The sequence below is a fragment of the Ostrinia nubilalis genome, chromosome 21, assembly GCF_963855985.1.
Source record: "Ostrinia nubilalis chromosome 21, ilOstNubi1.1, whole genome shotgun sequence".
Lineage (NCBI taxonomy): Eukaryota > Metazoa > Arthropoda > Insecta > Lepidoptera > Crambidae > Ostrinia > Ostrinia nubilalis.
Genome location: NC_087108.1, coordinates 12,886,320 through 12,912,560, shown reverse-complemented (window position 1 = coordinate 12,912,560; position 26,241 = coordinate 12,886,320). Strand labels below are relative to the sequence as shown.

The window sequence follows — 26,241 nt, the reverse complement described above, 5'->3', positions numbered from 1 at the left end:
TCCGTGACTGAATATCGATGTTACACATTTGCGTAGTTTGTGTCACCGAGTTTCCAACGCCACGTATTTCATGAGTGGACTGTATTAGTGGTAAATTTAGTGAATCGCATAATTTCTTTGTAATAAAACTGCGCTGGCTGCCACTGTCAAGCAATGCACGCGCGGTGTGATATTTATTGTGAATATCTGCTATTTCAATCAACGCCGTAGAAAGCAAAACAGGTTGATGGACACTACTTAGATCGCATCGTAAATCATCTATGTGTGCCTTGTTTACCTGGATCGAACCAGATGTGTTCAAATTATGTGATTGCGTTGACGTCGCGGGCGTGGCGGAGGCGACGGCCTGTTGCGGCGCCTCGGTAAGCGGTTCCTTAATAGAGTGCAGCGATAACATTGATGCAGGCGATTTGTGTGCGTTTAAATCGTGCGTATTGCGGTGAACTAGCGAGTTGTGTTTATCGTTACATAATCTACAAGGCCCGAATCGGCAGTCTGCAAACGTGTGGCCCTGACGCAGGCAATTAACGCATAGGTTATTCTGTTTTACAAAATTAAGTCTACCTAGAACATCAGTATCTAAAAATTGCTGACAAGAGTATAGTGGATGCGGCTTTTTACACATTAAACATAACTTTTTCGGTTGTGTTATAGTATAAGATCCCGCTATACAACGACCTTCACCGAGATGCTTATTTGATGAAACATATTTTATATTCAATTTAACATGTCAATAATTATATTGCTTAAGGGTTGCCTAATAAATTTCAGTCCAGGATATGATTAATTAATCATTAAAAAAAGTTTTATTTTTAAATATTTCATCGGTTTGACTATTAAACAAACTCCATACCAATCGAAAGTATGAAGCCCATAGAATATGCAAACGTTAGGTTGCCTATTCTTTTCCAGTCATAACTCTCGGGTTGCCAGGTATAAACAGGTAAATTGATAGAGCATTTTGCACCGGTCTGATAATTTAATCAAATTTAAATGAAAATAAAGATTATTTCATTATGAATACGGTGGTATAGGGTTGCCTGCGAAAAATCAGTCCTGAATGACGGTTGTCGAATTTTGTAAAGTGAAATTAAAACTGAAAGGTGACATTTTTCGAGTAGTTGGCAACATTTGGGAAAGACGAGTTGTATGAGGCGTTTGTGTGTCTTGTCAAGAGGTGTCGCTTGGGTGAAGAAATTTCTCCAGTGTTGCCATGCTTTGGGAGATTTGGTCCAAAAATGTCGAAAGTGGAAATAACGACTTCCGGTCAAAAATTTGGATGACGCCTCCTGCAAAAGGGTCGTACAAATGACATTTGACCATTTTCATCTCGATCACCTGGCAACACTGGCAGCTACGGGGAAAAGTATTTTTTTTCGACATGGGTGTCTTTAACCTTTAGCTGCCGACCTGGTCTAAACGCAGCACTTACGCCGATGTGACGACTGAGAGACGTAAAAATTTAAGTAATGAAATTACAAGTGTATTTGCCTGCAACATTTTTCTATTTTATGAATTAACAAGATTGTTATTTGAGGTAAGTAAACTACAGGATTTCAAAAAAATACACGTTATTTTTTAGGTAAAATCAACAGTTATTCGAGAGGTCACGATTATTTGGCACCTAATTTTAAGGACTTACTTAAGTCTTGTTTTTCTCTAGAATTCAATATTAAACAACGAATGAACTTAAAATATGTTATCTTCTATAAACAATTATCAAAATAAAACACAAATCTTACTTCTTAGTTATAATATAAAAAAAATGACAGCACTTGAATAATTGGTACATTCACTACGTACGTTTGCAGTCACTGCATATTTGTAGGCAGCAAGTAAGGTACATTAGTTTCTTAAATTTGCAGCAACAGTACTCGTTCGCCTTTTCAACCGTACGGGACAGATTTCACACGTCTTTCTAACACCTGGATCTGGATTTAGATAATTTTTTGGTGGTAGAGGCTCGGGCATATCGGCGGGTCCTAAAACTCGCTCGATAGGATTATATCATTTTAAACGCGTAGTTTCATTTCTGGGATGACTAATTCACGTACTAGCGAGGATAAAAATCGGCTACGACTGATCTCGCCCTTGTTTATGCGTACGAAATTTCGTTACATAAACACCGTACTTACGTCTGTGAGACGTCGATCGCTTCGACACAGAGACATATGAACTTGCCACGGACGCGAAGTCGACTGGTGGCTTGCGACGCGGAGGGAGGAAGGTAGCGGGAGAGGCGACGCCAAAAGTAGCGTGATTTTAGAAATATTTCAAAATGAAAATTTATTACGTCTGAGAGACGTATAGGTCGGTAGTTAAAGGTTAAAGTTAAGGACGGACAGAAGGAGATATGGCAGAAAAAATCCAAAAATGGGGTTTGGTCCCAGATTATGGGAAAAATCCGAAAATTCAGAAAATCAAGATGGCGACCGAGTGAGCGGTCATTTTGTAAAAAGTTTCAGATTTCTGATTTTTCAAATGCATTTTTTGGGCAGTTGGCAACATTTGGGAAAGTCAAGTTGTATAGAGCGATTACGTAGTTTGCTAAGGAGTATCGTTTGGAAAAACAACATTTTCCAGTGTTGCCATACTTTGAAAGATTTGGTCAAAACATGTAAAAAATGGAAATAACGACTTTTGGTCCAAAATTTGGATGACGCCTCCTGCAAATAGGTCAAACTAATAACATTTGACTATTTTTATCTCGATTACCTGGCAACACTGGCAGTTATGGGGCCACAAAATTTTGGGACTTGGGTGGTTTTAAGGAATTGTTTCACGGGATTGGTTTAAGTTAGAAAAAAAGTAAAAATGGGTTTCGGCGCGGAGAATGGTCTAGATTAAGCGAAAAATGCAATAAGTATGGCAACACTGGAAAATATTGTTTTTCCAAACGATACTCCTCAGCAAACTACGTAATCGCTCTATACAACTCGACTTTCCCAAATGTTGCCAACTGCCCAAAAAATGCATTTGAAAAATCAGAAATCTGAAACTTTTTACAAAATGACCGCTCACTCGGTCGCCATCTTGATTTTCTGAATTTTCGGATTTTTCCCATAATCTGGGACCAAACCCCATTTTTGGATTTTTTCTGCCATATCTCCTTCTGTCCGTCCTTAACTTTAAAGACACCCATGTCGAAAAAAAATACTTTTCCCCGTAGCTGCCAGTGTTGCCAGGTGATCGAGATGAAAATGGTCAAATGTCATTTGTACGACCCTTTTGCAGGAGGCGTCATCCAAATTTTTGACCGGAAGTCGTTATTTCCACTTTCGACATTTTTGGACCAAATCTCCCAAAGCATGGCAACACTGGAGAAATTTCTTCACCCAAGCGACACCTCTTGACAAGACACACAAACGCCTCATACAACTCGTCTTTCCCAAATGTTGCCAACTACTCGAAAAATGTCACCTTTCAGTTTTAATTTCACTTTACAAAATTCGACAACCGTCATTCAGGACTGATTTTTCGCAGGCAACCCTATACCACCGTATTCATAATGAAATAATCTTTATTTTCATTTAAATTTGATTAAATTATCAGACCGGTGCAAAATGCTCTATCAATTTACCTGTTTATACCTGGCAACCCGAGAGTTATGACTGGAAAAGAATAGGCAACCTAACGTTTGCATATTCTATGGGCTTCATACTTTCGATTGGTATGGAGTTTGTTTAATAGTCAAACCGATGAAATATTTAAAAATAAAACTTTTTTTAATGATTAATTAATCATATCCTGGACTGAAATTTATTAGGCAACCCTTAAGCAATATAATTATTGACATGTTAAATTGAATATAAAATATGTTTCATCAAATAAGCATCTCGATGAAGGTCGTTGTATAGCGGGATCTTAGACTATTACGTTAGACTTGCTGCTATCGTGTGTGGAAACATTGCAGTGAACCCTTGTATTGGCGTGTAAAGTTTGTTTATAGTTATTATCGGGTTTGCTGTGCGACACGGATAATGTTTCCAACATATCAGCCCTACTTTTAAGGAAGTTCATCAAGTGATCAACCTTAAGTTTCGTTTTGGAGTCACCAGTTTCAGAATATAAAGTGCCTCTAAACTGTTCCCATTCGCGTTCTGTGGTTTTATCGAGCTTTGACACTATTAAATAAATTATTAAAGTGTCCCAAGAATCTGTAGGCTCCCCGAGGACCTTTAATGCGCGTAGATTTTTTAGAACAGTGTCTATCAATTTTCTAATTAAAACTGGCGACTCTTTGCCTATTGTCTGGATATTGAACAGTGACTTGACGTGATTATGAAGTAATAACCTACTGTTGTTGTACCGATTGAGAAGCAGTTCCCATGCAATGTCATAGTTAGCACTAGAAAACTCCAATGAATCTATCACCAACTCAGCACTACCCTTAAGCGAAGATTTTAGGTAATGAAACTTTTGTATGCTAGAAATTTCAGTGGAATTGTGAACAAGTGAAAGGAAAGTATCCCTAAATTCCAACCAGTGCTCGTAGGAACCGTCAAAGGTGGGTATAGTAATGGTAGGTAGCTTAACAGAATTTAGGTTATGATTGCCATTCAAATTAGTGGTAGATGCATTAGATTTTAAGATTATGCATTCTGCCTTGGCTAAAACAGTGTAGTAAGAATCTTCGAATGATTCTCTTTGATTTAATTGTTCATCGAGATCACTGTCTAACACTGCTTCTTCTAGTTGTGTTTGAATGCAATTAAATTCAGTATAAAGACTAGTGACGCCTTGTATGCGCAGTTTCAAGTCCATAACATTCTGACTAGGCAAAACATCTATACCATCAAATGACTTTAGGTAGTTAATGAACCTTGTAAGCCTCCCTTTGATAATTCCTCGTTTTTTAACGAGTTCTCGGATCAATTTAATATCACAGTCACTGTTTGTCCTATATGGAGACTTGTCACGCGTTGAGCCCGCACTTAGCGTGTCATAAGTCTCAGATACGCTCATTTTAGTAGTAAATGAAAGTGGAGTACTCACGGTTATAATTACTGCGAAGGTGCACTTGGTGCTTGCGGTTTAATTCGGTTGAAAAGTCTTGACCGAGCGGGTAACTCACATCCACGACTGAAATCAGGAGAAGCGCAAGTATCAAACACAAATAGAGGAGATAGGTTGGGAAATAGAAAGGTTGGCTGGCCGTACCGATGCGCTTTGTGATGATGGGGCAGCTCCAGTACCAATCTTCCAATCCTGGCCGATGCGTAGTCTCCAGTATTTGCAAATTTATAGGCTCGCTGACTCTGGTTTGCGGTAATCCAGTTAGTGTTCGGCGGAGAAGGACCAATGTTTCGTGTGAGAAATTATGATTTAAGCCGTAGAAGATGGTGAGCAGAAAAAAAAGCAGTTCTTACATACTCAAGAATTGTATTGCGTATCAAACAAAATTATGACATGCATAAAAAATACAAATTTGACAGATAAAAAAAGTGGCCAGTAAAAACGCGTGTCGTTATTGCGCTCTGCACCACGTAGGTTTCATTTCGGCTCGAACAACATACACTCGTTCGTTATTGTACGTCACACAATATGACGTCCTTCACGACTGGATCATTCATCACAGCTCTTGTTATCATGCGCCCTGTGCTATTGTTTTCAGCTCTAGGTAGAGTTATACAGTTGTATAAGTAGAATACCTACATTACCTACCTACTAAAATAAAGACTAGCTATTTAACCGAGTTAATAACAATAAGTTAAGAAACGTTACAAATCGCAATATTATATGTCTTTAGATCTGCTGTCGTAGGAAAATCTTTGTTTTTATTCAAAGCAAAGATAGCATTTGACTGCACTCGCACCAGATATTAAGTGAGATGCATTCTAGGATGCATAGTACGAAGCTAAATCTTATAGGAGAGAGAATGAAAAAGGCCATGAAAATATCTCAATGAAAAATGTGTTACCACTGACCGAAACTATAATCGCCATCATCATCATTTCAGCCATAGGACGTCCACTTCTGTACATATACCACCCCCAATGATTTCCATGTAACCGGTAGGTAGCGACTGCGTCCAGCCTATATGAAACTATACTATACACATGTATAAAACCTCTGCCAACAGCTAGTTTATGTACTTACTTGTATATCATATCAGTAACTTTTCCTGCAGGTCCAAAGTTTCACGCTCGTAGTTTTTCGTTTATGTCACCATCAATCAAAGTGGATTTTCTCTACCACTAAAATAATATGAAGCTTGTTTTGGAATTATGTACCAGCACTACCAGCTGCATTATTATGGATGCATAGTAACTAAGATAAAATGCTAATATGGATTTGATAAAGATTTCGTGATAACTCGAAGGTCGCTGTGTGCATGTAGATTATCAGTATAATTTGTGTAAATCGTTCATTCTTAGTAACTAAAGAGCGAATAAACCTTTTGGTCTACATGCAGTAAAATAATAACTATTCCTTATTTTTTTCAACTTTTTAAAGTATTTTAAATGCATAATTGTAATTTTGTACGTTCATTAAAAGTCAAGGGACTGGGCTCGCCTCTTTTTAGGTAACCCGACGATCTGGTGAAGGTCATGAGAAGCACCTGGATACGGGCAGCGCAGGGCCGGTCTTGTCGAAATCCTTGTCTTTGACCAGCTATGGACGTCATTTGGCTGAAATGATCGAACGACCATTCCTAGTAGTCACTACCTTGTTTAATATACCACGCAATCTTGTATACCCATTCTTATAAGATACACCATACAAGAATGCATGGTAAATTCAGTGAACTGCTCCTGAATCGAATGTACCTACTACTACTATTTCTATTTATTTATATTAACCGGCAGACAGTGGTGACTGAGTTTGTTGCGGCGCTTCTTCTCAGCACTTGCCAAATGTTGGTCTCGAAGCGCTGGTAGGGTAAAAAGATTATGAGACATGTAGAGGCTCCTTAAGAGCAAAATGACGATTTGTAAGAACTATTTATTAGTCCAAACAAATAAAGAAATTTTGACTTTGACTTTGACTTAGAAAAGAAAATAGGATCAACATTTTGTCAAAACTCCAACTAAAGTCAGTTATTAAAAGGCATCAAAACCAATATCGTCTGACCTCTCAACTGTGGGAATACCGGCTAAGATAAAACTGGGAAAATAGGTGTATAGAAAAAAATCTGCCACAGTTGGCAGGTTCAGTACGTACCTACCTATCGTCTGGCTGACGGACGCGTTTGTTGTATAAGTCATAAATAAAGTCTGTATCAGCAGAAGCAATGTCACTGCTGTTGACTCCCGCTATCGGTGACGTCAGCGGCTGCAGGTAGGATTTGCCCGCGTTTACACGACACGACTGGAATATAAAAGTTCACCAAATCTATCCCCCACACTAAGGCAGTCTAGAAATTTTAAAGGAATATTTGCTTGATGCGACAGGACCATCATACCAAAGGCTGAAATTCAAATGTTTATGGAATATTATTCCTATAAAAAGTTCTTTTACACACCACAACATTGCGCGCTTTGTCATTAAAGTATGCGTTTGGGACAATAATAGTAATCTAAGCTCAAGAATAGTTTCTTGAGCTTAGACACCACTAATGTCACCATCTCACTTCAATGCCCCTCGGCTGTTACTTGATTAGGATTTGCATCGTTTGTATTTATTACCGTCTTATTATAACTAAACAACAATATCTTATCTTTATGTATGAAGTCCATTAGATAACCGAACGGTTTTTGCTTCACAGAAAGTCCAATCCGAGCGCTCAGCACAACCTATCTCTATAAGATAAAGATCGTCTGGTGTAAAGGCCCCTTAAAGAGTAATTATATTCTGATAGTGCCTGTTATCAGGGCGATTCGAGTATTGTCTCGTGTGCGATAAATTCCCGGTGGATTAGCGCCGAATATGTGATAACATCAATCAACTCTACATGATGGACACAATACGATCCGCCTGATGCAAAATTGCGAAGTGCAGCTGTGCAAATACCTTTGAGGCTGAAATTATATTTTTAGGACTTGCATAAAATATGCTCTGAAGATTCCTCCTTTGTATGTTAGCCACATACGCTATATTGGTATAAATAATAAATAAATATCCTTGGACATTTTACACTGCGCCTCTAGCCCCAAAATAAGCATAGCTTGTACTATGGGTACTAGACAACGGATATAAACATACTTCAATGACTTCAATCCTTTTTTTTTTTCGAAATAAATAAATAATTATACATAGAAAACACCCAGACCCGTCACAGAAATTAAAATTCATCATTTCAATTTCTGCCCGGTCGAGAATCGAACCCGAGATCTCTCGGCATAGTAGTCCGTTCTGAACTACTACACCAAACGGCCGGTATATTATAAGAGTTCTATATTCTACGCTAGGGTTTATTTTTTTCGAACAACCAAGTTGATTCCAAGTCTGCATGTTGGACAAATTATTTTACATGTATCCCATATCATGGATATCGAACGTAGAGTCAGGGGTCGAGAGAGTAAATCTCTAGCCACTGAACCACGGAGTCAAATTAATGATTCAATTAAAAAGCTGTAGCATAATTTGAATTTAGCGACCCGAATCATAAAACCAAGCGCGCTATTGTGAACTGCTGCTGCCTGACAGTTGCTGAGTGACAGTTGTCAGCTGTCACAGTACTCAGTACGGAAGTCCGCTGTGCGTGTGACCCGTACGGAACTTGATTATGCGCTGCGTGTCGTCAACTGCCTACGGAACTCTTTATGGTCTCAGTACCACATGAATAATGTCTATGGGTCCATTGATGGCAGACCAGAAGCTAATCTAAGTTTTACTAATCCTAGTCATAAGTCGGTTGTAGTTATAGCTGACGCAGTCCCATAGTGTTTGTATAGTTTACAGTTTGCATATAACTGTAGAAAACTGTGTAAGCTATGGAATTAAACTACACTAACTAAACTACAACGGCTAAGGCTAGGAATAGTGTTTGAGCTGTTAGTTAAGACAATACATAACTACCTGTTTATTTAGTTAGGGAATACTGTAATGTTTAAGACTGTGTTTTGTTTCGTTTATCTTCGACTCGATGGATTTACATAAAATCATAATATTTCTGACCTCAGGTAGGTATTTTGTATGTAGGTATATACGAGTATATACCTACGTCCTACGTATATCTATCTAACTCATGTCTGGGAACGTGAAGAAACTTTTTTATCTGTAAAAATAAATTGCGTAACGATCCGACACTAATTAACATTTTTACTAAATTGTGTAGGTATATCTACTTAATTTACATCTTTTACACATGAGAAACTGTTCTTTATCAAGTGTTTTATCAAATCTTTTGTAATAGTTTATGGTAAAACAGACACTCGGTTTGCACTCATATTTGTAGCTGAATAAGTAGATGATTAGGAATTTTATTGAGATTATAATTATGAGATTTCACTTCAGAACCAATAAAACAGTAATTTTAACTTAAACTGATATTGTTAAGAAATAGTAATAAAGGAAAAAAGTTGTAAGGAAACCTGCTCATTGGCTGACAATGGCATAACCACTGTATAGAAATTTCCGAGCTTTGTTTTGTGTCATATCGTGATTCCCGACAATAAGGAACTCTAAAGAAGATATAAAATTTAGTTGTGACTATGATTTGCAACCAACATGCTAAAATTACCTTACTTAACTCTCTTTTTGATAGTTATACAAACTACTATGGACAATTGACAACAGACTGGAGGATATACTTGGATGTCTGTCGCTATCGCTCATGTCAAAATCTCAGTATGAACGACAGGAACGCTTGGATCCGACTAGAGTCTAGAAACGTTCATAAAGTACGATACGCACTCGAGCGCGTAATCGCGTCGTCTGCCTTGTTAGAAATGTTTAATTGATGTTACTACCATCATTACGCGACTTTTTACTTGTAATGTGCCTCGTTTTCGCGTCTGTGTTATTACTAATAACTTATTAGTTTTAATCTGTTTCAATTATACATACATAATAAATGAAAACGAATTTTACGATACAAAATTAACTTCTATTTGCTAGGTGCTTGAGCTATTGTAATGCAACGCAAATAAAAATGAGTAAAAAATAATATATTCATTATACGTAATTAATAAATATTTCTAAAAAGTCTGTATTATGTATCAGTGCAGCTGAAAACATTTCTAATTATAGCAATTATATTAGTTACTTAGATTCAAACCCATCTTGTTTTCGGGACTACTTGCGCTGATATTAACGGACATTAGCGTCTTTCTAGCATTTTTGCTAAAAAAAACGCATTTTTCACGCAAAATTTTGCTGGAGCCTTTACAAGTCCCATACTCTTTTTGCCCTACCAGCGCTTCGAGACCAGCATCTGGCAAGTGCTGAAAAGATGCGCCGCAACAAACTTAGTCACCACTGTCTGCCGGTTGAAATAAATGGAAATAACGGTAGTAGGTACAATCCTTAACTTCTTCATAGTCTACTAGGGTTTTTCACCCCGCCATAGTCTAAGCCACCCTTCCATTGTCCTCTACGGTCACAAATGTCTCCGCCATCTTCTTTGTCCCTGTCCAATGACCTGGCTGTGTCAAGATCTGCGTTAATCTGCCAAATACGGACTTCCTCCAACGCGCTTCCTCCTTACCTCTGACCTAAGACTGACAATGACATATCTAGGATGTTTTATCAATTGACTCTTGTTTTTTTAAGGCCATGGTTTGTTTCGCCAGGGTTAATTCCCTTGTTTTGTTCAAGGCCAAGGTAGAAGGCTAAATAGAATAGAATTTCATGATAGCTAAACTTACTGCTATGGGAATGTCACCGGCATGAACGATGTCAAGGATATTTAGCCTAGGCGCAGACCATCGATTTTTCATCGGTCGATAGTTTAGTCGGGCAGTTGATCAGTATGGGCATGTATGGAAGTACGTACATTACACCGAATCTTCATACAAATTAAAATCGGGCCTAACTATCGGCCAACTAAAAATCGGTGGTCTGCGCCTAGTGTTAGGCCAATTGATTGTTGTTGCTTTTAGTATTTCATATCTGGTACATGATACATTTCTTCTAGTAACGTGTCAATCGTCAGGTGTCATGCATGTATGTATTGTACATTCGGATATAGTATCTGCCTGCCTATACCATCAAAACAACAAAAATACTTATCAATATTACTCATGCAAAACTAGAAACTTCAGTTCTTAAAACACAAAAACCTATTGTTTGAAATGTCTATTAATATTATTTCCACGGTGAAACGTTTTGTCGTCACGTTAATTAACATTAATTATTGGAAAATCATCATGTTGATCTGGCTGGTAATTTTTTTCGGTAATATTTTTGTTTGACGAGAATATTAATTTGATTAACACTACTGGGTTAAAATAATATTTATCTAGAAATCATGGACATTTAAAAATATGCAAATACGTAGTACAAGTATGTCTACCAAATAAGGTTAATATCATGGCATCATTCTTTCTTCTTGGTTTTAAATCCTTGATGATTTGTCTAGGTTGTTTTGATATGTACCAGTACCTATAATTTTACAGGTTTACATACATTAATTGAATCAGCGCTTCACTATAAGAGTGACACGGAAGGGGTTTTTTGAAAGAAAGAAAGTATTTATTTATAAAGTATATTTTGTGACGTCAAGCGTCAGCGAGACTTTAGATATGCTTCAGACGTGTATGCTCTGTCACGTCCTATGTCACTACTATCTATACTAGTCTATACTAATATTATAAATGCGAAAGTAACTCTGTCTGTCCGTCTGTCTGTCTGTCACGCTTTCACGCCTAAACCACTGAAGCGATTTTGATGAAATTTGGCATAGAGATAGTTTGAGTCCCGGGAAAGGACATAGGATAGTTTTTATCCCGGTTTTTGAAACAGAGACGCGCGCGATAAGGTTTTTCTGTGACAGACACAATTCCACGCGGGCAAAGCCGCGGCCCGCGCGCGGGCGGAAAGCTAGTATGCTATATGCCCTTTTTTTGCGTCGGGAAATGCTTTGCGCATACCCACTGGCCGATGGGGACAGTCAGTGGTTTATGTGGGTGTGGGACTCTCCCCGCCAGGAGAGCGGTGCCTGCCCACTAAAACCCGAGTCTAATATTACTTGACCCTCATCGGGAATCGACCTTGCTCCCAAGGCTTTCCGTCTCTCTACGTCCTCGGGCCGTAACGTGTATTGTGTACCGGCACAATACGCCGCGTAATTTATTGGCCGTATTATTATACAATGCTGATAAGCGTTATCTAACAATGTCGCTGCGTGCGAATTAATTATTCATTACAATATAACATAATATACCAGATGTGGTACATTCAATACCTACGCACTATGTAGTGTATTTTTAAGAGGTGATAAGAAAGAAGGAGTCCAATCAATTGCAAATCAGCTAATTTAGACTTCTACTATCAAAAATCTGTACTTATGTTTCATTAGGGATCCCAATTAATCTGAATCTGCTGCCATTTGATTTTACTTATTAAGCGAATCTTCTTTTTTCTTTGCTTGTTCTTCGCGTCCAAGTGGAAAAATGCGCTATATCTTTTGGTGTTGAAAACAATTTAAAACAACTAGAAACGTGGCCTTAATATGTTAAGGAAATATGCATTATGTATTTTGTTACGAAATGCTCACCTAATTCCTTGTTTAGTAAGGAAGTTGTAGCTTCCATTCTTACAACTTTAAAGGATAACGAATTTACTAAGATCTCAATGCGGAAAATAGAACTGTTTACCTCCATTTTTTATTATTAACGTATTTTGTATCTAGCATCTTTAGGTACGAGTTCACACAGAAGTTTATGCTTAATTTTCATCACCTTGATCTTTGAACGACACAATGAGGAGATAGTATGTACGATGTAGGTACAACAAAAAAGTAATGGAGTTTTATTGATAACTTTTCCATCATTTAAGAAGCGATAACGAAACTTTAAGGCAACTTTGTCCAGTCCAAAGAGGTCTCTATGTTTTGTACGGGGTACTTTTATTTATTTATTTATTAGGTATACAGTTGAAAATCTAGTTTTGTTAGTAGTTACACACGTTTTTTTAGTCTTATGTGTGCATTATTCGATACAGGAACGATAAGTAACTATGTGTATTGAATGGAAATAAATATCGTGTATAATACCACGTTTTCGTATTTTTATATTTTTATTTATTTATATTATTGCGTAGACGTACAGTTAACTCTCTTAGGCTGAGTCCTGAGTTGCACCACCTAACTTTGACGGTAAATATAACAATAACCGGTGAATTTTGTATGGAGTTTGACGGATTTTTGACGTTTGTCAAAGTTAAAGTAAGATGGTGCAACCCATCCTTAAACACTAGATATTTGACATAAGGCATTCACGATCCAGGTTTCTTATTCAAAGACATCTAACCTCAAGTTTTCTTTGCAGTCTGCTTCAAGATCTTCGACATGGACCGGGACGGGGTCCTGAACAAGAAGGAGCTGGTGGACATGGTGGGCATCCTCTGCACCGTCGCCAACGAAGCCCTCAAGCAGCAAGGTAGCCCATCACTTAAAGTTTTAGATGGTTGGCAGTCCACAACAGTACGTTTCTCTAGAAACTTCCTGCCCCGTACAACCAAACTGTGGAAAGGACTGTCGTCTGCGGTGTTTCCGGACCGATGCGACCTACAAACTTTCAAGAAGAGAGCATATCTACATCTTAAAGGCCGGAAACGCATTTAGGGACTGCGGGTGTCTATGGGCAACGGTAATCACTTACCATCAGGTGATCCGTCTGCTCGTTTGCCTCCTGTCACATAAAAAAGGTAAATGAATCGACATTTGATTTGATTAACATGAGCTTTCACCTAGCATCCGCTTTGCACTGGAGGGAAGTTGAAGTTGAAGTATGTTCTTCTGATTAATTTCGTTGTGGGTCCAATGCCAGTTTAACTTTGGACAAACTTGACCTTACTGGTTGGGTGTTTATTGACGGTCAAGTTGTAGATTCTGGCTATAGAGGAGTTGCAGCGGTGGGAACGAGGGGTGAGAATAGTCCCATAACATGAGCTGTAGTTGGTCTATGTCACCTGTAAAAAGGGGATGCTTTATCTCCTCAAAGAATTTTTTATGTAAAAATAAATACCTACATTTAAATTTACATCGAACAAACAATTAACGTAGGTATTACACACAAGAAGAAATCGTTTATTTTACACTAGTTTTGTTTTCTTGTGAAATAGTCTATGACTGTATCCACTTCACCAAAGTGGCGTCATCTGGTGCCATCATTTGCACACAATTGCTATTGCTGCCTTGGCGGGAAGACTTAGTTCAGCTGCCTTTGCGGTGAGAAAGATCAGAAACTTGACTGATGTTGAAACAGCAAGGCTTGTATATTTTAGTTATTTTCATAGTATTATGTCTTATGGTCTTTTACTGTGGGGCTCAGCAGCAGACATAGAATCAATTTTCATTTTACAGAAAAGAGCTGTTCGGGCAATATACGGTCTTAAACCACGTGACTCGCTTAGAGAAGTTTTTAAAGAAATCAATATATTGACTGTGGCTTCGCAATACATATTTGATAACATTATGTATGTCCGTAAACATATACATTTATTTACTAAGAAAAGTGACGTCCACTCATTTAACACGAGACATAAGAATAAACTTGCTGTTCCATCATTTAGGTTGCATAAGATAGGTAATTCATTCTTGGGGAAATGTATTACCATATTTAACAAAATACCACACAACCTTGTCGAATTGCCAATAAACAAATTTAAGATACATATAAAAAATACCCTTATGTCCAAAGGGTACTACAAGGTTCGAGACTATATTGATGACAAGGATGCGTGGTCAGTTCAGTCTGCACATATTTGATGTACTTAAATTTGACTATTCTTACCGTTAGATAATTCCTGGCAATAAGTGGTGACTGAGTTTGTTCCGGCGTTTCTTCTCAGCACTTGCCATATGTTTGTCTCGAAGCGCTGGTAGGGCCCAAAAGATAAGGAGACATGTAAAGTGCCCCATAAGGGCTACCTTTTCTTTTTTTATTATTTTCTATTGACGTTCATAAGTGCCACTTGTGGTCTAAACTGAATAAATATTTTTTGATTTTGATTTTGATTTTGATTCACTTCATAATGGCATTGACAATGAACTTGTTAGAGAGTGCCTTAATTATTATAACATAATGACGTTTTATGTATTCATTTATGTCACATTCAAGTTTAAATAACCTGTACAATAATGCACATAGCAGGAAATACTAATACATCCTTATTATTATAGGCTCAAGAGCGTCTACCCCCGACACCAACGATTCCGAGCAAGCAGACAAGGGTTTCGACCCAGAAGTGGTGCTGGTGAACCTTAAGGGCAAGCTGGTTCCCGCACCTAAGAAGGCCATGTTCCATCTCGGGCCCAAGGCAGATGAAGAAAATATCGTCACTCTGAACGAGGTGAGTGAGACCATCGTCAGGCGCTCTCGATAAGTCTGCTGAAAAAATATCCTATGATGAAATAGGGTCGATATGACCTTTTTTAAGGACACATGCATCAACCCGGAAAGGGATCGTAACCGTATCAACTCGAGGCGGTCAGTATTCTTTGCATGAAACTCCATACTGCAACGCACACGTCTTATCCGCACACCGTAACGTAAACGCCTCGCGCCGCGCGAAAAGCGATGACAGCTCGCGAAAGGCGATACTACGTTGTTGATCCCTTTCCGAGTTGATAAGTCTGCTATGGCCTTAAAGCTGTACGCTAAAACATGCACGGGTGCCCGGCTCGAACCTCCGACGCAGTAGAATAAACCTATGACCTGTACGGTAAAACATGCACGGATCCCTAGTTCGAACCTCCGACGCATTAGAATCTTCGTCTCCCGATGCGTGTGCTCTGTGTTACATTACGGCTCTCAACTGATCGAGATTCGAGTCCGCCCCTCGACGCGAATACGAAATCAAACTCGTATCATCATCGTCGATACACACACACGTGCGCCCACGCGAGTATGTCGATAGATTTTCAAATAATAATGTAGAACGGCAACATCACTACCATTATGTACTTAGTGATATATTTTTACCATAAACTAATAAGTTATAATATCGCTGTTTTGCTGTGTTAACATTTCATTGCGTCGATAGATACGACTCTATAACACCGATCAGTTTACAACTAACATCGATAAAATCAGTGAAATGACTAGTGATAATGAAGCAATTACTTAAAGCAATGAATGGACGGAAATCGATGCCGGTTTCATTAAAAGCATTGGAACCGTAATTTAGGTCATGGGTGGTTAGGTGGGTCCCTTTTGCCCAAAAGTTGTGTGTACTCATTCAAGCCTATTCCTAAATATCATACTGTGTAATTAATTTTATAGAGACAGACAGTTTAGAAAAATCTGGGATATTTTGCGTTCAAATCAACAATGTTATTTTTGAAGTACTTCCATAATCATCTATCTTTCTGATAGAAACATGACAGCAGTGGCCTAATGAAATTCTACATAATAAACAATGGAATGATATGTGCATTTAAACGAATGTTTAGGCAATGGACTGTCGTCTTCGGTGTTTCCGGACGGAAACGACCTGCAAGCTTTCAAGAAGAGAGCGTATCTTCACCTTAAGTCATTGAACGCCGAGACGCTAGACACAATGGAAATTGTATTGTTCGAGGCTCACCGGTGAGCCGCGTGGCGTCCAACGTGTTAAAGGCCGGCAACGCACCTGTAACGCCCCTGGGTCTGCGGGTGTCTATGGGCGACGGTAATCACTTACCATCAGGTGATCCGTTTGCTCGTTTGCCTCCTGTCACATAAAGAAAAAAAAAGAATAAAAAGTTTGAATCGTAATTTCGTCTCTATAAAGAAAGATCGAGAAATATGTTATTGTCACGTTTGCATACAGTACAGATAACAGCGCAACAGACTAGGCATTTTTGTTGCAATACCGCTCTTATTACGACTGTATAAAAAGCCGTGTTCGCTTGACGTGCTGTCTTCTGTATTAGAGTTGAGAACAAGCATGACGTGTATGAAAACGCAAGTGTATGTAACAATTACGACTCTATTGTTCCATATGTGCACGAGTTAATGCAAATTGAAGAGACGCAAGTGGTCAGATGCGCTGACGAGAAATAAATGATTAGGGCCTGTTCACACGGCGATGTAGATGATAGATTCTATGCATGATTTTTATAGCACGCCACACAAAGTAGACATATAAGAAATACAAAGTCGAAACGTATTTAGAAGGATTAATTAGGTAAAACAAATTGGTCTAATTATATAAAAACATCGTAAACGACTTAACTACAAACAATGATAGATGCTAAATCGCTCCACAGATTTACATGCGTTTCAAAATAGTAATAGGTTTTTCTTGTTGTGTCATGACGATGCTGTTTAATACGGTTTAATTTCAGTATTTTGCCTGTCAAGAATATCACCGTGTACTTCCCATAATAGACTAAGAGCTAGAGAACGCCAGACCTACGTCATTTTATAAAAGCTGAAAGTTTGCCGGCGTATGCTCCCAATATAGGATAGAATGTTGGTGAATTATGAAGTTTGGGTCATCGTGGCTTTGGCAGCTATCCTAAAAAAACTGTCTGGCAAGGAGTTGGAACTGTCAAAACTGTCTGGCTGATGAGATTTTTGTATGAAATATTAGGGCAATAATTAGAAGTAGTTTCCTCATCGTTTTACTTCATTAGAATTTTTTGTTTAAATGAAAAACATCTACATTGATTAAATAAACTATTTTTACTTCACTTATGCATTGGGGTTTTCCTGTAATGCTAGTGAAATGTGTATTAGGTAAATAAATACTATAGATAGGTAAACCTGTTGATATACAGGTGATGGTTATGATGACTGCAGCCTTGACTGAGTCGCATAATCGCATTGTTCAGCTGGAATGTGTACCTTTCTTGTAATAATTTATTATCCTCTTCATTACATTATTTTTTCCTGCATTTGCATTCAAGTTACGCGTACAATTAAGAAAGATTTGTATCTATGTTTGTGTTCGTGCTGTGAATTTACATCTGAACCGATTAATGAATCATATATTTGGCTACAGAACATTTAACTTATCAATGAATTAATATTGTTCATTGATAACGTCAGTTTTTAATGGTTTAAATAATTAACATGACGGTCATTTTATGCTAAGTAAAACATACGAAATAAACGTTGATAAGCGATAAATGAGTGTAAATATCTGCCGGTGTCTGACTTCCACAACTTATGCAACCTTGCGCCTTGACAGTATGATTCGTGATAGTATAAGTATATCTGTTTCTTTTACTCCAATTTTAAAGAAAAGAAAAGAGACATACTGTCACTGTGACAAAAAACAACCGCGCGGGCGCGCCGAACCCTCTAAGATAGGAGTAAAACGCATCTTCTAGACCAGCTTGCTACATCATATACATTCAGACGTGATATTATCATATTTTCAGAGAATATTCTTCAAATTAGTACATAAATGGCTAAGGTAATGAACATAAAAAATATACAATCGATTGGGGACCTCCTCGGTTTTTTTAATTTCATTAAAAAGGAGAATCGATAGTTGCACCGTACTTTGATTTGTAAACTAACAATTGGACAATAATTTAGTGAGTCATGTACTCGTAGAACATTCAAACGAATACATTTCCTTTTACATTGAGACGTGTAAACAGGTGAGTAATCGAGATCGGAAAAAATAAATAATGTGACGACGGTGATTTTCCAATTAGGTGTTTACTGTGTACATAATATAGGGTTACATTTTATGCTAAACAAATGTGATCTAACTAAATGCTATAATTATAAGAAGTATTATTTGCCATGCCATGCCTTTGCATGCAGCTTGCATGTGTAATGTATTTATGATTTCTTTTATTTGTCAACTAATAAACATAAACTAATATAACGTAATTTAACTACTGTAACGCGGCAACGCTATTTCATAACGTTTATAACGTTATCGCGCGCGAACAACGCAACGTTAGTGTTATCACGCCATCTCGTCTAATAGCGAATCACGCGGAAGTATGGTGCCGCGCCCTTTCCTCGGCCAATCGGCGCGAGGCAGTCCCCCCGCGCGTCTCGCGACTCACGCGGAAGCTTCGAGAAGCTTCCTTCTTCCCGGTGCGCGACGCCAACGTGAACGGTCGATTTTGAGCTAGCCTATTTTATATGTGGAAATATGTAAATTCCCATGATTGTTTGCCACGAAAAGTTTGTTTAGTCGTAAGCTTGAGTTCAATAAATGAATATTGTGAAACCACGACTAAAATGACGCCCAACTCGAGGCCTTAACCTACGAACAGTACCGGCAAAGTACCTACCGTGAGTGCAGCAACGTGTCGAAACCTGTTTTTACCGGCGTGAAAACAGTGCAATCTCGAACTTTACGAGTGAACGATGGCTTCCGCGACGCGATCCAAGTGTGGGGTCGCAGGCAACCGCGACGACCACGACGACCACTCGGCGGCAACGGCATCGGCAGCCGCGGGCGACCAGGGGGTCGCTCAGCACGGCGCCGACCGGCAAGCGACAGCGGCTCCGACCGCGCCCGACGGCAGCGCCGCGGGCCCGTTCATGACCGAGTCGCAGGTGTCCTCCCTCCTGTCGGCCTTCGCACGGTCCCAACAGGAGGCCAACCGCATCCTCTTCGAGAACCTACTGACGACGCTGAGCACCACGAGCACGACGAGCACGGGGCCGGCAGTACCGCCCCAGTCGCCACCGATGTCGACATCCGAGTCGCAGTTCCGAGGCGGGTCGTTCACAAAATGCACGGCACGCTTCGATGGGCGAGCGGACGACGCCGACAACTTGGAAGCATTTCTGGACGCCGTCACTACATACAAGGAGTGCCTGAGCGTGAGCGACGAGCACGCGCTGCGCGGCCTCCCCATCCTGCTGGTGGATGATGCAGCTGTGTGGTGGCGAGGGGTCAAGAACTCCGTCTACACCTGGGACGACGCGGTCGCGCGCCTACGAGGCATGTACGGCGCCGCACGACCGGCCTACAAAATCCTTCGCGAAATATTCGCGCAAGAGCAAGGACAGCAACGATGCGACGTGTTTATCTCGAAGACGAGAGCGTTGATAGCTAAACTTCCATACGAACTGAACGAGTGTCTACAGATTGACATTGTTTACGGTCTACTTGACCGACGAGTGCGTAAACGCGTAACCCGCGAAAGTGTTGTGTCGTTAGACGTGTTGGTGGATAGGGCCCGCGATATCGAAGAGTCTATCGCCGAGGTAACGCAAGGGGACGCAGGTAAAGGTCCACGCGGCACCACAAGTACCTATTCCATCCAGAAAACCGTAAGTAGTTCTCCGCTAACTGATAACACACCTACACACTCGCCCTCTAGTTCAAATGACGCAAAAACACAGGGACGTAATCGTTTACGTTGTTCTTTTTGTAAAGTATTTGGTCATCAAATAGATAATTGTCGTAACCGTGAGCGAAATAACAAAACTTCCACGAGCAAAGACAACCCCGAACGTAATAATAATGATAGTTCGCGTAGTAATAATGGTACAATACGGTGTTATGGATGTGGCCAGCAAGGCGTAATCAAATCGAAGTGTGAGACGTGTAGTTCGAAGTCTCAATCGGAATTCCACACTTTAGGGTCCCGTCGTACTTTTTACAAGAATTGTAAACCCCCCGTAACATTATTATCATCACGTAACAAGACGAAAACTCGTAACTCATCACGTAAAATTCGTAACTCATCACGTAAAATTCCCGTCATACAGGGTGAAAATGGGAATGTTTTGACAATACAGGGTGAAACCGGGAATTTTTGTGGAAACAATTGTAAGCCCGGGAATGTTAATTCAGTACGGGGTGGTAACCGTAGTTCACCTGTAACACAGGGTGGTAACCGTAGTTCACCTGTAACACAGGGTGGCAACCGGAATTTTTCGGACACACAGGGTGGCAACCGGAACTTTTCGGGCATATTACAGGGTGGCAAATGCGACTTTTCTGGGATGCAGGGTAACGCATCCGAAATGTGTCACAGTGGTAATCGTGCGCAAGATAGATGTGAAATGCCTATCTCACCCGATGTTTTACGCAATTTTCGAGAAATTGCCGAGTTTGAGGTGAAAGCCAGTTTTTCAGGTGGCAGTGAGCTTAATTCCGCCCAGGTGAAGGGTGAGCCTCACGATTTCTGTTTCCTCCCTAATCTGACTCTTTATACAGCGGGAGTTGACTTCGACCAGTTTAAGCCGACGATCAGAATCCGGATATTGGGTCATAGCGGTGTTGCTGTCATGGACACAGGGGCTACGGACTGCCTAGCCAGTCCGATGTTGTACCGGAAGTTGGTGGCAGGTGGCGTACGCTTCACGGAGACGCAGCGATTGATCGGGTTAGCAGACGGAACACGACAGGTACACGACGTCCTTAGAGGTAATGTCACTGTCGTCCTGCAAGGTCGAAAGATATTTACCACATTCCTGGTGATCCCTGGGGCCGATACGAGGACGCTTCTAGGACGTGACTTCATCAGAGACGCAGGTATTGTTATTGATATCCAGCAGGCATCGTGGAGTTTTGCCGACACACCAGACCGGCGGTACGCTTTTGTACAGGATCGTGTACTTACCCCTACCGCCGACGCCGAGCTGAAGCGTGTCAAGGAGACCACGAAGCTGAAGCTGAGGTCTGAGAGCAGTTGTTATTGCCTCGGGGTAGCTTTGAAGCAGGGGGAGGGGCCGGACGAGCGACTTGTTGAGTACCCTAGCCGCCTCCGAGCTGCCACCGAGAGGAACTATGCCGACCAAGAGCGTCGGCCGCCGCCAGACTGTAAGGTGGGCGATTTGGTCTTACTGAAGACCCAAAGTTTGAACGACACTGATCGAGGTCAAACCCCTAAGTTTAACCCTAGGCGTGACGGCCCGTATAAGGTATCGAGGGCCTTGAGTGACAGCACTTACCTCCTGGAGGGAGAGCCTGGAGCGAAGTTAGGGAAGTGTTATGCCTCACAATTTACTCCATTTGTTGGTCACATCCAGCCGCCTGTTAGGGAAAAGCGTAGGCGAGGTAGGCCGCGTAAGTCTTAAGCTAGTCCAGACCGCGTTGCGTCGTCTGAACTAGAGGGGGAGGTTGTAACGCGGCAACGCTATTTCATAACGTTTATAACGTTATCGCGCGCGAACAACGCAACGTTAGTGTTATCACGCCATCTCGTCTAATAGCGAATCACGCGGAAGTATGGTGCCGCGCCCTTTCCTCGGCCAATCGGCGCGAGGCAGTCCCCCCGCGCGTCTCGCGACTCACGCGGAAGCTTCGAGAAGCTTCCTTCTTCCCGGTGCGCGACGCCAACGTGAACGGTCGATTTTGAGCTAGCCTATTTTATATGTGGAAATATGTAAATTCCCATGATTGTTTGCCACGAAAAGTTTGTTTAGTCGTAAGCTTGAGTTCAATAAATGAATATTGTGAAACCACGACTAAACTACTTGAATTTGAAGTTTTCACGACCACCGTAAATATGCGACAGTCCATGCACAATGAGTATGCAACAATGTTACCTCTGTTGTACAAAAGACATTATTGATGACGGTAATTTTTTGTACGCCAATTCATTTGTTGAAGTAACCTGCAGAGCTAGGATACGCCATGATTTTACGACAACTGTATGTGCTTATCATGCAAAATCGATAAAATGCCTCGAAAAAGTTTATCGCGGTGCGCATCCTAGGCCTGATCGAGACTCGATCCTAGTATCCCTGCGTTTTTTTTATCCGCAACGAGGAAGCTCTTGGCCTGTATCTCACCTGATGGTAAGTGACGATCAGGCAGTTATTGTCACCTTCGTTTCAAAATTATATCGTTTTTTGTACTGGTACCATGACCTAAATCAAACCAGTTATTGACGTCACAAATGCTCGATAAACGAATTTTGTATTCCCGTTTATATTTAAATTACTGTAAGACAAAGTTGCATTATGTATGGCTGATGTTGACGTCTTACGAGGAAATTTTATGCTGAATACAATTGGGTTAAATGCAGGCGCAGCGGAGTCCCGGTTATAGTTGTCCGAATTCAGATTCTGTGTTGCATATCACAAGGGATAGAATTAAAAAATGTTACACAGAAGCTAATATGAACGTAGCTCTTTATTTAAATCCAGTGCATCAATGTTCAGACGAATACACCCGATCCAAATAGATGGAGCTGGATACTCTGGACGGTTCTGGAAGTTCTATTAATGACTAACCACAATGTTTCTTCAGCAGGAGTCAGAGAGCGAGGGTCTGATCAGCAACGACGTGGCGCTCACTCAAGAAGACTTCCTGATTTGGAGCGTGGAGAGTGCTGATACGCTCGTCACTCCCTTCCTGGAGCTTCTGTTCGAGGTGTGCCACATAGTGCTGGGGCTTCGACCGCAGTGCAAGCACCAGGAGAGGGACATCGGTGAGTGTCTGAGGAGGATCTGTAGGAGCACTTCGGAGTGAGTCATGTCTTGTTAAAACTAATAGCGTGGTTCAAGGTCTAAGGCTGGTTTTAGAATTACGCTGACCGTCGGTGCTGACAGCCGAAATGTACGAAGCGTTGTCGCCGAGCGATCAGCGTCACTTAGGAACGTTTCCTTCAATTACATAAATCTTGGTCATATGATGTGTCAGCGCCGACAATCAGCGAGTGGTCAGCGCGGTTCTAAGACCCGCCTTAGTGGCCAGGCTGCATACGTAAACACGGGGCGACCGCGGTGCGTTGCGTCAAACAAATGAAACGTGCGCGTGCGCCGCTATGGACACTCGAATAAGATTTAATTTTCATATTCGTTCGTTTCAGCCGAAAGACGTCCACTGTTGGACAAAGGCCTCCCCCAAGGATTTCCACAAAGACCGGTCCTGCGCCGCTCGCATCCAGGCACCTCCCGCGATCTTCACCAGATCCTCGGTCCACCTAGTGGGAGGCCTGCCCACGCTACGTCTTCCGGCTCGTGGTCGCCACTCAAGAACTTTCCTGCCCCAGCGGCCATCAGCTCTCCGAGCTATGTGCCCCCCCGCCCACTGCCACTTGATTTTAGCGATTCTGCGGGCTATGTCAGTCACTCTGGTTCTCCTACGGATCTCCTCATTTCTGATTCGATCACGCAGGGAAACTCCGAGCATAGCACGCTCCATCGCTCTTTGGGTGACCTAGAGCCTTCTTATGAGGCCCATAGTAAACGACCACGTCTCAGATCCGTATAGATTTCATGTCATATGAAGATTTCATATGTTCGAATACAATGTGCCGCGCTCGCGTGTGCAGCCTGGCCAAGCACTTACTGTTGGTTAGATTGATAAAATGATTCTAGTCAAGACTGTTGAAGTTAATCCATTGTAAGAGAAACACCTATCGTGCTGAGGACGTGCGCTCCAGAGTTAGCACCGGTTTTAACGCGCCTTTTTCGGCTCTCCTACCTCTCTGGCATAGTCCCGACCTCATGGAGGACAGCTTTGGTGCACCCGATCCCTAAAAAAGGTGACCGCTCAAATCCGTCCAACTATAGGCCGATAGCAATCACCTCCTTGTTCTCGAAGATAATGGAATCCATTATCAACAGCCAGCTCCTTCGGTACCTAGAGGCCCACCAGTTGCTAAGTGACCGACAGTACGGTTTCCGTGGAGGTCGCTCGGCTGGTGATCTTCTGGTCTACTTGACACATTGTTGGGCACAGGCGATCGAGACTAAGGGGGAAGCATTGGCGGTCAGTTTGGATATGGCGAAGGCCTTCGATCGGGTTTGGCACAAAGCGCTTCTTTCGAAGCTCCCTTCCTATGGGCTTCCCGAGAAATTATGCGGATGGGTCGCCAGCTTTTTAGCAGACAGAAGCATTAAGGTCGTTGTCGACAGTAAATGCTCAGACTCTATGTCTGTGAATGCTGGTGTCCCCCAAGGCTGTGTGCTATCGCCTACGCTCTTCCTTCTGCATATCAATGATATGCTGCAAATTAGCGGCATTCATTGCTATGCGGACGACAGCACGGTTGATGCCGCTTATACCGGCCGCGCAAATATCTCTCGGGAGAACGTCATTGAGAGCCGTAACAAACTTGTGTCCGACATTGAAACCTCCTTGAAGGAGGTCTCAGACTGGGGTCGACGCAATTTGGTCCAATTTAACCCTACAAAGACACAAGTTTGCGCGTTCACCGCCAAAAAGTTGCCGTTTGTCGTATCCCGCTGTTTCGAGAGCACTCCCCTAACTGCCTCAGCCAATATCGGAATCCTTGGTGTCGACATATCGAGCGAAGTCCAGTTCCGTGGTCATTTAGAGGGTAAGGCTAAATTAGCCTCGAAGAAGCTTGGTGTGCTCAATAGATCGAGACGGTATTTCACTCCAGCCCATCGTCTGCAACTTTACAAGGCGCAGGTTCGGCCTCATATGGAATACTGTTCTCATCTTTGGGCAGGTGCGCCCCAGTACCAGCTTCTCCCTCTGGACCGCATTGAACGGAGAGCAGCTCGAATCGTTGACTGCCAGGACATTTCGGATCGGCTTGACCCCTTGGCGCTGCGTAGAGATGTATCCTCACTGTGCATATTCTATCGCATGTATCACGGGGAGTGCTCCGAAGAATTATCCGGACTTATTCCTGCCGCCACTTTTCGCCACCGATCTACCCGACAGCACTTCCACCCCCATCACTTAGATGGTTGGCAGTCCACAACATTACGTTTCTCTAGAAACTTTCTGCCCCGTACAACCAAACTGTGGAATGGACTGTCGTCTGCGGTGTTTCCGGACGGATACGACCTGCAAGCTTTCAAGAGGAGAGCGTATCTTTACCTTAAAGGCCGGCAACGCACCTCTAACGCCCCTGGGTCTGCGGGTGTCTATGGGCGACGGTAATCACTTACCATCAGGTGATCCGTTTGCTCGTTTGCCTCCTATCACATAAAAAAAAAAAAAAAAAAAAAACCTATTAAAATGTATTGTTTTGTATCCGTATGAATTCAATCCCAACCTCTGACCTCAAACGTAACCATTTTCTTAAATGAAAAACGTGACTGTGCATGCCAGGTTAGCGGAATAACGAGTACTAACACTAGCATAGACTACCCAATTAAACGTTTTGTTGTACAATAAAAACTAAAAAACACCTTCGCGAAACAGCCATTACGGCGTTCTAAAATTAGCGCCCTGTTGATTTTAATGCGAGAATAAACATAATTATCTATGTGTACCAGTGTCACAAGCTTGACATGGATGTGGTAGGGCTGCCCTAAGTTATCTAGCGCATTATCATAGCATTGTGCTCCG

At 41.4% G+C, this 26,241-nt stretch overlaps 1 protein-coding gene across 1 annotated transcript in view; it reads left to right on the top strand.

The window, feature by feature from the left end:
- Positions 1 to 26,241, top strand: part of LOC135082501 (ubiquitin carboxyl-terminal hydrolase 32) — a 98,976-nt gene that overhangs the window by 29,230 nt on the left and 43,505 nt on the right. The window contains exons 5-7 of the mRNA XM_063977299.1: positions 13,374 to 13,484; positions 15,230 to 15,399; positions 23,218 to 23,398. Coding sequence (XP_063833369.1) covers positions 13,374 to 13,484; positions 15,230 to 15,399; positions 23,218 to 23,398 — 462 coding nt within the window. The remainder of the gene's footprint in view (positions 1 to 13,373; positions 13,485 to 15,229; positions 15,400 to 23,217; positions 23,399 to 26,241) is intronic.